At 38.7% G+C, this 13,502-nt stretch overlaps 1 protein-coding gene across 4 annotated transcripts in view; it reads right to left on the reverse strand.

Annotated features, from left to right (window-relative positions):
- Window positions 1–13,502, reverse strand: part of RPGRIP1L (RPGRIP1 like) — an 827,898-nt gene that overhangs the window by 659,225 nt on the left and 155,171 nt on the right. For all 4 annotated transcript variants that reach the window (XM_078668308.1, XM_078668309.1, XM_078668306.1 and 1 more), the window contains exon 5: window positions 1,386–1,491. In XM_078668308.1, coding sequence (XP_078524434.1) covers window positions 1,386–1,491 — 106 coding nt within the window. The remainder of the gene's footprint in view (window positions 1–1,385; window positions 1,492–13,502) is intronic.

The following is a 13,502-nucleotide window of genomic DNA, read 5'->3' on the forward strand; positions in this document are numbered from 1 at the left end:
CATATGTATATATTGACATTGAGCTAATGCAGTTGAAACAAATTTGCTACGACCTGTTAAAGTGTTTTCCCTGGCTTATGCTAATTAAGCCTCAGTTAGCCTATGGCGCCATCTTCTCCAAAATGGATATTACCGTATCATGTTTGTATTTCTTCCGCACATAGTCAAGCAAGATGTGGATTTCTTTCAGAATGACACTGTTCTTGAAGAATGTCTGCTAGAGGGCCTTCTGTAACACTTTTTCAAGTACCTTTCTCTTGCATGTGGTATTACATTAATTCACAGTAGTTCACTGTTGTTTATGTAACTTAGTTTGTTCTGACAACTCAAGATGACATTAGGTCAGAGGGGCTGCATTAATAACCATGTAGGTTAGTGCTAAGGTGGTTGGGTTACATGACCTTTTAAAAATCTGTAAAGCTGATTTGTTGAAAATGTAAATTTTTGCTCAAACCATGGTGACTTTGCAGTCCAACTTTTTTGCTGTGGCAGAAATGGCAATATAAACCCTTGAATTTGGGGTGATCCAGAGTCCTTTCCTGTGCTACTAGAGATGCTGCCCAATTTCTTACTGATTTTGCTGCACATTGAGACCTTCCCTGTTAATGATTTTGCCTATTGCTCTGCATTGTTCTTATTACTGAGAGCCTTCATAGCAATGATTTTATGCATTTAAGTGATTTGCTGTATTTGCACTTTACTATCTGTATCGTGCCCTTTTAAAATTTTGTAATAAATGCTCATGGTTTTTCTGAATTAAGCTCCAGAACTTTTTGCATCTGTACTTTCTTTATTTGACTGTATTTTGAAATGCGGTTTTAAACCTTGTCCCTGTGACACATTGCCTTGTGATTCAAGGTTAACACATTCTCCGATCCACCAAACTCCCGGGTGTGCTTCGGAGCTGTAAAACTTTAGGGGTACAGCAGACCCATAATTTTGAAAGATCTAATACAAATTATGAAACAAGGATTCACCATCTACACAGTTAAGTTTAGGTGAAGCGGTGGGAAAGGGAATTAACAGATTTGCCTGTTGATTCCTGACATTTGTTTAGAGAGCAAATGAGCATTGGTTTTCACATCACTGAGGTTCTGCAAGCTGAATTGTGTAAACAGTAGAGTCCATTCAAAAGGAAATATGCAGTAGCATTGGCTAGCCTTAATAAAAAAAGACAATAACATCAACATATTTTACAGTCTAAGACACCAGCAAATTATGAGATGGGACAATGCCTGCGTCACAAATGTGGCTATTTTTACTGGTAATACCCTCTATATTCTTACAGATGTAATTCACATGACATTTCAAACATATATCAATACAAAAGGTTTAACATGCTTAAAAATTAAAAAAAGAAAAGGAGAATACGAAATATGACATACCTGTCCTTAATCTCCGCCCTTGCTTCTTCAAGTAAACTATGTCCATATCGCGGAAGCACTGACTGAGTTGATTTATTGACCATATCCGGATCTTGCACTCTCATTCCTAACATAATAATAATAAAAACAAATAGTAATGAGAAGAGAGTCTAATTGAAAGGATACACAACATATTTGTAAACACTTGAATCTCATAAAGCATTCAAAATTGGCCCTTCTTACTTTAGAATGAGAGTTTACCCAACAATGATAGGCAACTGTCTAATTAGAAAGTTCCTGCTATTAAGGAAATGAGTTTACTCTCAGTCGACCATCTTTTGTAGATTTGTTCATTTTATTTCACAATCAGACCAGTCTGATTTGGAATCTGGTCCAAAGTGGGACCAGACTGATTTGGAACCTAGTCCAAAGTGGGACAAGTCATGCACAGATGTCCTCATATAAGCAACTTATATACAAAATGAAGATCAATTTAGACATAATCCACTGTATTTGATCACATTTTACTCACTTGGACACTGAATAATTGGTTTTTAGGCCAAGACAAATTGGAGGCAGTTAAAGAATATAGATACTTAGGTCTGTGGTTTGATAGTGCGCTAAAATGGCGCACCCACCTGGAGGCTCAAAAAGCAAAAGCTTTTTCGTCCGTATGTGGGCTAAAAAAGTTTAACAAAGTTTAAAAAAAAAAGAAAAAAAAAAAAAAAAAAGAATGTGGCGATATGTCACACAGACCAATGTTAAAGGCATTTGAAGCAATGATCCCCCCGCAAGTATTGTATGGGGCTGAGGTTCTTTACGTGAGTGGTAAATATGGGGGTGATCAGGAAGAAGGAAAAATTAAAAGAAATATTAATGTCTTTACCTAGCTGCACAATGATTCAAGCAATCAGAATGGAGCTAGGGTTAACATCTTGGAGTGTGCAGTGCCAAATGGCCCTGTAAAGATTTTGGAAGCATCAGGACCCAGGAGATTTACAGAAGGTCTCACAATGGTGCAGAGAGGAGATTCAAACATGTAGCTTCAGTTGGGCAAAGGATGTGAGAAGAATCCTCCAGAAAGTAGCAGGGCGCCTTAATGTGAGACTCTCTCAGCACACTTTGGTGACCGATTTTACAAAGAGAACGGGAACAAGGGCAGTCTTATTCAAGGTCACAGGACCTTGTTTATATGTTAGAGAAAAAATCGGTCCATTGGCTAAAAAGCTCATGGGCAAAGGAAGCTTGGTTTCCGTATCTAGATATTTTGCCCAACCAAGGGTTAAGACATGAAATCTTAAGGACCCGAACTGGGATTAACCCTTGGAAGATAGACAGAAAAATATAGGCTGCATTGATTGGCTCAGACGGTAATTGTAATTGTGGGCTAGGACTAAGAAATTACATTTTGCACATATTGCTTGATTGCACATTTGTCCTTGCCATACGGAAATTGTTTTTAGGTCCAATATTTTTATCACATAAGATAAATTTGCGTGCCCAAGCGGTTTGTTTACTTACAGATATGCCCTCGTTGGAAATCGCAATAGGATTAGGAAAATTCCTGAAGGCCACACAATAATTTGTAAGGGAGAAACTGAAGGAGGGGCATTGATGTTAAATGTTTTTAGGGCTCTCCCACTAACGTGAATTTTCTTTAGGAATTTAGAGATCTTTGTAAATTGTGTTTAATGAATAGTATGTTTCCAAGGGTGCCACCTTCTTTTAACATGTATAGTATTTTAATTATTTATTAAATTGTAAAACTTAGATTGTCTACACTATCTGGATCCCGATTGTGTTTTGTATTGTTTAAAAGACTATGGTCTAAATAAACAAAGATTTTTCTCTCTCTCTCTCACTGAATAACACAGATAGCCACTGCATGCTCAAAGGACAATACACTTATTAATTCTGCAAAATGTTAAAGCCGCGTATGGTAGATGCTAATTCGTGTTATGGTTACATCTGCATAACTGAGCTCTGACTCCACAACTCATGTTGCTATGACTCTTCCCTTACCAACCCCCACCCCCTTTTATCTATACTTCTACTTGGTTGGGATAGGCCTCCACACATCTAGATGAGACGTACCTTTTAACCACCCCTTAACTTATTTGAAAAAGCGCCCAACCTTCCCCAACTTTGGTATTCCTATTGGTAATTGCTCCCTTATCGGGGCCATTGAACCACAGTACATTCTTAGTCTCTAATGAATCTTTCTACTCATTGAAATTGGGGGTAATATGGTGATATATTAACAGATTAACCTACAGATACTTGGGACTATGCCCTTGGGGACTTTTTAGTGAGACTCTCTTATTTGAGCCTGTGCAGGATAGCAAAATTTTGTGAAGATTATTGATATTGCTTCGGTCCCTCAATAGATGATCAGGTTTATGTCAAATTATCTATATCACAGCACTCCTTCACACCTTCAGCAAGGAGATACGCGTACACTCTAAAGTGGGAAGCAGCCTTTACAACGAGGTTTTTACCTCGTTGTGCCTTTACCATGCATTTTTTAGCACGCATATTTTTACAGTGAATATGCATTTACAACGCATGCCAATAACATGCATTTAAGGTAAGTTGGGGAGGCTGGGGGGGTCTCCCTCCACAAATACATTGTTTTTAAATTGAAAAACAATGCGTAGTATTGGCATGCGTTTTAAATGCATATTCGCGGTAAAAACATGACGCTAAAAATGCGTGGCAAAGGCGTGCGAAGTAATTACCTGCGTTGTACAACCCTCTAAATTCTGGTGTGGTCTGGTTGTGAATGCTGCCAATAAATATTGCTCTTTTGCTCATCAGACCTTAGAGTGTACCTATATCTTCTTGCTGAAGACGTGAAGGAGTGTGGTGATTTAAGTAGGTGTCTTACCCAGTCACGTGCCACCGAAATAAGCAGGCTGTCAAACAACATACATATACGTATTTTTTTACACAATGGTTAAAGGGTTGTTATAGTATAGTTAGGTGAAAATGTCAGTGAAAAATACAGTTTTTAAGAAAGAAAACCACTGAAAGTCACTAGTTTTAGTTATCTACTGCAACTATAACCCATGCCCAAACCATGTAAATTTAAGTCATAAATGATGTAATTTCAATAATGTTATCAATGATGTCATATCACCTGTCATGAAGGATATAATTTGTGAGGTAATTAGCAGTGCCAAGATGAGGGCACGAGTTAAAGTTACTTGAGGACACTTCCTGCAGACCTGCACACCAACATTAAAAAATATTGTTTGGTGTTGCCCCTGCACCACCTAAAAGAAAATACATAATTGTAAACTGCTCTAGGACATTAGGGGTGCTTTTTGTTTGAGCAGTTTGTTATTATTATTATTATTCTTTTCTCTTTTTAATGTGTGATATGCCCAAGCCTTTTCCTGCAAAACTTCTGCAACATTAATGTTAGCTGCAAGAGCTGTTTGTATCCCTTCTTTTAGAAAACGGTTAGCCATCTCAACTAATCCATTAGATGGACTATACAATACTACCAGAGAGTCCTTTACATAAAACTTCTTCATAAAATCCCCCATTTGCCTAGAGACAAAGTGCATGCCATTGTCAATAACTATGCAGCAGGGTGATCCTTCCACTTTAAAAATGTTTTCAAGAAAAGTGATCACTGTCTAAGAGTTGGCTACCTCTACAAAGGACTAATACAACCACTACGAGAAGTAATCGATGGCTACTAAAAGATACCTCTTGTCAGATGGAAGCAGCTGAATGGCCCAGAAAAATCTAAGGAAATCTTTTCCCATGTCTTGTCTGGAAAGAGAACTGGATATAACTGTTTCTTAGACAATTACCAATGCTTGTCTGCAACGACACACCAAGGACACACACCAACAAATATAGACACCTGTTTATCTAAACCTGGCCATCAATAAATTTGCTTTATCTTCTTGCAGGTAGCGTATACTCCCATATGTCCCTCATGAGCCATACAAATAATTCTCTCTCTGAGCCTTGCTGGAGAAACGAATAGACCATTTCTGATGTACAGTCCATTTGCATATGACAACTCCTCAGCAATTTGAGTAAAACACCTCATTTCTCCACTGAGAGTTTTCTCAGATGGCCATTTCCTTCTGCCATAATACTCCACCTTACTCAAAACATCATCCTCAGCCATAGCAGTACACCACTCATCTTGTGTTACAATGCTTGACAAGCAGATACAGCATCAATGAGACTCGCAACACACTCCCTGTCACGATCCTCAAGGCAATCACTGTCAAAGAAGAGGAAGGTGGGACAGACAGTCCACACAAATGTTCTTCCCCTTTTGAATGTACTTAACAACTAGATCATACTACTTTAATTTAGGATAACAAGCAAACCAAACGTGCAGATGCCTTGCCAAAGCCATTCCCACACAATAAAAGCACCAAAGGCTTTTGCTCAGTGAAGATTTCACAGGAATTGCCACAAATATATGTTTTGAATTTTTGCAAGGCCCATACAATAGCCAAGGAATCTCTTTCTATAGTGCTAGATTAGCTTTCAGCACTGGACAGAGCTCTAGAAGCAAATGCAAGGGTGTTTCCTTGCCCCTCAACCCACTGATCAAAGATTGCTCCAAGCCCCTTGAGACTAGCGTCTACCGTAATTAATGATTTGCCAGTAGACACCAATGATTGCAGAGTGGGAGCATTCAAAACCAATAGTTTAATTTCTTCAAAAACAGCGTTGACAGAATCACTCCAATCAAATTTTGCACCTTTTTTGAAATGAGATCTCTGGGGCTTCACAGTAAGTGCATAACCTGGCATAAACCTGGTGTAACACTCACAGTGGCAGAGAAATGAGCATAAACTGTCCTTGTCAGAAGGAGGGGTGCCAGTTGTGATTGCATCTACATTACAAAACTTAGGTTTAATTCCTCAATCCAAAATAGAGTGTCCTAAATATTCAACTTCTTGTACATGAAGCTTGCACTTGCTGGGCTCTACAGTCATTCCTCTAGTTTGTAATGTGCTCAAAACCTTGCACAGCACCTGTCACGTTCTTCTTCACTTTCTGTAAAAATCAAGATATCGTCTTATAAAGCCTGTACATGTGGAATATCATCAAACTGCCAGAAAGTATCCTAAAAAACTTGTACATCGCTCCCTTAAATGTGCCAAAAACAATAATCGCGATGCACTACTTGAGCCACCAATGGAGAAACCACTGTTAGGGCGATTAACATTTGTCAATTCTTTCAGCACTTTGGCAAATGGCATTAAAAAATTTGTCCAAAACACTTGCGGTTTCTAAACAGTTGCAATGATAAGATTTCCCTTCCTCTCTTTTCATTTAAGGGAGGCACTAACTTATATGGCAAACTAGTACATACTAAGCCTAAGGGATTATCCCCGAGAGCTGTGGTGACACTATGGGATCTTCCCGCAGTCCAGGGCCATTTTCCCTGTGGAGCTTGTGCGGTCTGTCCTCAGACCCAACAGTCCAAAACCGTAGCGTTGGCACCAACAGACCTTGGGTGCAGAAGAGCTTTACCAACTGCAATAGTGACAATTTGATTTATCTAATAACTTGCCCATGTAAAATCCAATATGTGGGAATGACAACTCGTAAAGTGAAGTTCAGAATGTTGGAACATAAAAGCACTTTCAGATGTAAGAAACAAACCACGAAATTGACAAGACATTTTTTAGAATGTGATCATATGGGCGATAAATTTGCGTGGACGGTTTTGGAAAAACCTTACATACCGGCACATATAAGCGATGTGTCGAAATTCCTCTTCACTAAAGAACAGAAGTGAGTATTTAAGCTTCAAAGTGATATAGGAGGTTTAAATGATGCCATACCATGGACCGCACTATAAATCATGATTTGATAATTTCAGAAAAAAAACGTGACCTTATCTAATCTATAGTTGGTGTGAAGGGTGGCAATCAGCTCAAAATTAGCTGAGTTGTTCACACACAAATTATACAGCTCACTTTTTAAGAGAAGACAGACTATAATGAGATTGTTTCCCTTAGTCATGCAATGAATCGCGATTCCCCGACACCATCAATGGGATTAAGTCTGTTTTGTTTGCCATTTTCCCCATAGTTTTATCAGGCAGATAGAACATAAGTACAAAACTACAGTTCCCTAGTTCTACTACGTCATCCTGTAGTTCTTTGTGAAGTCATTTCCTAGCTCCACTTTTTAACTTAATAGATTACAGTTGTGGTAACATGCGAGATAAAAGACGGACTAATTGATTACCCGGTACCTCCATATCCAGCTCAGTTCGAGCCTGAGGTACCGACAGATAGGTAAGGGTCTTTTGTTTCGCTTTGCATTTGTTACGAAAACGTGTGCTGATGCCATTTCCCTTAATAGATCGCAATGAGATGCCTGTCTCATATAATCGTGACCGGCTTGTTACTTAATTTTTATTTCTCTTTGCTATTTTTCCTAATACTCACAATATGCTGAGCTAGTTCGAATGAACAGCGGCGCTCACACCGCTCTTGAGTTTCGAGTGATTGGAATACAGCATTTTTAATGAATATTGAAGGTATATACATGTCTGCGCTACCAAGACATTGTACATCGCTGTCATTGCACTCGCCGACATGTCAACATAAAGTATGTCTTCAATTTAAACCGCATTAAAGTAGCACAAACATGCACCCAGACTGAGTCACAAAATGTCTGACACCTCGCAGACCAAGAGCTGCGAGCCGACGCACTGGCTTCTAAAAGCATAACCTGAACTGGTGATGTGGGGAGAGGAACCGTGAAGGGGGTATCTCGCAGAGACAGAGCTGTGGTATATTTTCAGTGTTGCCTTGCAGAGGTAGAACTGCGGACCCGATGGCTTGTATAGGAAGAGATGCAAGCTGACGGACTAAATCACAAAATGCCTACCAACACTTCCTAGTTTAACAAGTTCACAGCCAATGAGCCGCAAGCTCGTGCTCGTAACCCCTCAGCCAATCAGATGTCAGAATTCTAAAATATCGATATCTGTAAAATGTGATATTTCTCCAAAACTACTAAACAGATTTACACCATTTCAATAAAAGTGTGCTTTAGGACCAAGACCTTTCTCTCGGTCAAATTTGGCATAATTCCGTTCAGCAGTTTGACCTGTAGCCTTGTCTAAAGTTTCCAATGGAAATTGCATTGAGAAAACATGTTTTGGGACCCCCTTTTTTTCTCAGTCCCCCTTGACCAATCACCCCCAAACTTTCAAGATAGCAGCTGATCAAAAAAGAGAAACGTTTTGCAAAATTTCGTAAAGATTCGTCAAACTACGCCAAAGTTATAAGCACATGGAAGGCTCCAGGAGGGGGACTGCGCTACCACCCTCCCAACATGAGTGAAGCCCCAGCGAGCCCCCACTATTATTTTTTTAAGAAATGCCCCCGGAACCTTGCCCACCTAAGGGCCTCATTAAAATAAAATACGGGAACCTGCAACCCCAGCGCAAATTGGGCCATTTTTTTTTTATTTTAAATATGCTTTTTTTGGTCCTGGGGCTCCTTCTGGGACTTCCGGAGCAGGCCTAGACGATCAGAGTGTTTCTACCCTTTCCCCTTCTCTTGTTTTATATCTTTGTTTCTCTGTTTTCTGGTAACTCGCTTCTACCAAGTCACAAGATGGCTGCCAACACTTCCTGGTTTGGAGTGTTGGCAGCCAATCACAGTAAAGCTTGTGCTTGGGACTTAGGCTCCGCTCAGATTTCGAAACTTTTATTTTTCTAATTTCTCAGCAACTACTGAACGGATTTACATCATTTAAAAAAAAGTTGCTTTCTGATTCAAGCACTACCTTTTTGCCAAATTTGGGGTAATTCCGTTCAGTAGTTTCGGCTGTAGCTTTGCCCAAAGTTTCCTGTGTGAAATTGATTTTTTTACTTTTATTTTTTTATTTTCTCAAAAACTAGTGAACGGATTTACACCATTTTAAAAAAGGTCGCTTTTCTGAACCAAGCTCTACCTTTTTGCCAACTTTGGGGTAATTCCGTTCAGTAGTTCGGGCGGTGGCCCTTCGCAACATTTCCTCTGGAAATTAACATGGGGAAAACATGTTTTGGGACCCCTCTTTTTTCTCCGCCCCCACTTGATGAATCACCTCCAAACTTTCAGGATATGAGCTAACCTTAGTCTTTTTTTTGGGGAGAATTTCGCAAGGATTCGTCAAACGACGCCAAAGTTATTAGCAAATCAAAAAATGCTTTTCCTATGGAAACTAGGTTCTAACTATAACTACCTACCGGCGACCGCCAGTATGTTATATATATATTGGATGATCCTGCGTGTTATGAGAAAACAAGCCACAAGAACTACACGAAGGCCACTGACACATTGAAAAAACAGCTTACGCAATGGCGCATAGAAAGATTAATTTCCCAAGATGAATTCAAATATCCGGTGCTGCCAATATTATATTTGATACCCAAAGTGCATAAAGCTGTTTTTCCTATTCCAGGTAGACCCATTATTTCCGCCATTCGTAGTGTGGCGGAACAGGTTGGCCAATATATAGGCTTTTTTCTGCAAGACTGGGTTAAAATGTTACCTAGCTATGTGAAAGACACTGGGGACTTCTTATCTAAGACAAAGAACTTAGTTTGGTCTGATGAAATGTTATTGATATCGCTAGATATAGAATCGCTTTACACTAGTATTGATCATAGCGAGGGTCTTAAAGCAGTGAAGTATTTTTTGGAACAAAGACCCAGCGAATTCTACCAACATAATAAAGCCATCATCAGCCTAATCGATTGGTGTTTGAACAACAATTACTTTCTGTTTGGCAAAGAGCTGTTTAGACAGCTTAGAGGCGTGGCTATGAGAGCCTGTTTCTCCCCCAGTTACGCGTGCTTGCACGTGGGCTGGTGGGAGGAACAGGTTCTGAAAAAAGAACACAGGGCTTTATTTGACAAAAATATAGTGTGCTTTCTTAGGTACATTGACAATATTTTTATCGCATGGAAAGGAAGTGAAGAGGAAGCACAAAAATGTATTGATGCTATCAATATCAACAACTTGAATCTCCACTTTACTTCCCACGTACATAAAACAGTGTTAGAATTTTTAGACGTCAAATTGTACATAAAAGAAAGTGGAAAGCACACTATTTAGGAAGCCAACTGCTGTTAATGTTACACTCCATGCGACCAGCTCCCATCCTCGGCATCTTATTGCCAGTATCCCCTACGGGGAGCTACTACGCTTAAAAAGAATCTGTAGCGTAGATAGTGACTTTGAAAGTTGCGCAAACATTCTAGTGCAAAGACTCAAAGTCCGTGGTTATACAGATAAGATGCTATATGATGCCATGTCTAAAGCCAGAATAAGATCTAGAGAAAGCCTATTGCCAATGTTGTAGTACAGCCTCTACAACTCGATGCTCCCAGAAAAGACATTCAAGACAATAAATGTCCTAGACTTATTACAGCCTATAGTGAGAATGAACGGAAGATCAGATCTATTGTTAACAAAAACTGGGCTATTGTCCTTACTGACCCGGTTTTGCGAACAAGCCTACCGCTAAGTCCCATTATTACATTTAGAGGAGCTAGGAATATGGGTTCTATTCTGGACCAACCGAGTCCTGAGATTAGAACCAGTTCCGTCTGGCTTAAACCGACTCCAGGCTTTCGTAAGTGCTCTTCTTGCAGAGCATGTAAATTTGGAACAAACAAAATTGAATACCATACGCCTTTTAGCACTACTGCAAGTAAAATAGTGGGTAGTTTCAATTGTAAAACCGAATTTGTGGTGTATGTCCTCACGTGCACCTGCGGCTTGAACTACATCGGAAGCACCAAGCTGCAGGTGCACGTGAGGATTTTACAGCACCTTCGAGCAATCCTCCATAGTGACCCCACTTACCCAGTGGCTCGCCACTTCAAACAGGTCCATAATAACAACGTGAATTGTTTGCAATATTTTGTTGTGGCCTCTGTACCCAAACAACGCAGAGGTGGCAACAGAGAACTATTATTAAGACAACTTGAGACTAGGTTTATACTCAAATTTGATAGTAAATGTCCTAACGGTTTGAACAACTCTGAGGACATGTATACCTTTCTCTAAGTTGCTAGTTCAGTGTTTCTGTTTGAGGACTTTGTGATTAACTGAATGAAACTAAATAAAACAAAGGAGCTGTAGACAATATTTTAGTGAATTAAGATAAATGAACTATCCGTCACAAATTATTGTATCTTTAAACAGTCTGTAAAAGAAGCATTTTTATAGGAGCAACTAATATGTTATTAGCCCTCCTCTGCAGATTCAATGTTGTTCGCATTCTAGGGTAGTTTTAAATGTAATTCCTCGTCGGCATGATATATGATGGTGTTTTAATACACACAACACTATTTCACCTTGTTTTTAGTATGAATGAATTGTTTTTTTATATACTATAAAACTAGCCAAATGTGAATTTTATGAATACAGGGTTTTTTAATTACTTGTATATATTTAGTCATATTTGTTTCGTACTAAAACATGTTATTTATTTCTCTAAATTTTAGAGATTCTATTTATCACTGTTTTGCACATATTATAAATTGCTGCTACGTATTGCTTTTTGCACATTCGCTACAAATGTATGCAATTTCACTGAATAATGTTCATAAAGTACAGACTATTTCCACGGATTTACCCAGGAATTTGGAACCATTACAAAACTGTTGTTGGTGTATTAGAAAAACGCATTTATGCGGCAATAACAATAATATTGCACAAAATTATATGTGTATTTTAGCAGTTTTATATGGTAAATTAAGTTTTGCTGTATTACACCTAATAGGCGATTTGTTATCACAAAATGGAGAAAATAAGGTATAATTGCCACAACTTCAAAATGTAGATACCAGTCTGCCTTTTATTTCTGTGAACATGTGATTGTACCATGTGACTTGAGGCGGAATTGTAACAGCATTTAAAAATGGCTAATTCACATACAGTCTCTATGTGATCAAGGGCTGTTGCCAGCCCGAAACGCGTCATCTGCCGTAGCTGTTGGATGTGAAGGTTTAAATAAACAACTTGCCTGAAGACTGTGGTCCGTCTCTCCTTCCTCGCCGCCACGAGTGGAAGTGGTAGGAGTTGCTGTGGTTTAGATATATATATATATACACACTATTGATATAAGATGTTTTAGGGAAATTCAATAGACTTTAAAATTGAAAAAACATTTGGACCAATCGGATACTTGGAATCATCAGTGTCGTGATACCATTCCAATTGAGAGTATGGCAAGATACTTTGTCCCTTTCTATCTGTGCGTGGATGGCACTGTGCTAATCCTATGATTAAAGACTATGATAGAAAAGCAGACATTTGAGGTGAGCAAATTTCGAGTGTCACTGGTGTTGTAGGGTGCTCTATACAGGAGCTGCTTTCCACATAACCTTGGGAACTAACCAGAGTTATCAGCTTCTTTTTTGCATAATTTATGCATCACTCTATGCCTGAAATGGTATTGTTTTGAATTCTTCTGGGATATATATATATATATATATATATATATATATATATATATATATATATATATATATATATATATATATATTCACTGAAAAAACCATAGGTTATAAACCATATATAGTTAGGAATTAGCATTTAAAAAACCTTACTTTACTCACACAAAACCATTGAAATTCCATATATAGTTAGTTGTACTAACTATATATCGCGCACCCGCAATCCACTGCTGATCATGTCACATATTACATCATTCATGACATGGTCAGTGACATCACTGATGACATCACTGATGACATCTCAAATGACATCACTGATGACATCTCAAATGACATCACTGATGACATCACTGATGACATCTCATTTGACATTACTGATCACATCACTGATGACATCATTCATGTGATAATACGATGAACCTCTTCAGACTCTAATAAAACCTTAGATACACTCAGTGTAAACACAGACTCACAGATTGTCACTCATCCATGAAGTTACACACACACCTAGTCAGTCATGCAAACAATCAATCACACCTCCATTTCCTTAACTATACAGTTAAACACACCTTACTTATTCAAACATATACTAAAACATATTTACTCACTTATACAATCCTGGATACAAGTTCACAATGATCCATACAGCCACTCACACATTCACTGGCTCTTATGCA

This window comes from Lissotriton helveticus, chromosome 12 (genome assembly GCF_964261635.1).
Source record: "Lissotriton helveticus chromosome 12, aLisHel1.1, whole genome shotgun sequence".
Lineage (NCBI taxonomy): Eukaryota > Metazoa > Chordata > Amphibia > Caudata > Salamandridae > Lissotriton > Lissotriton helveticus.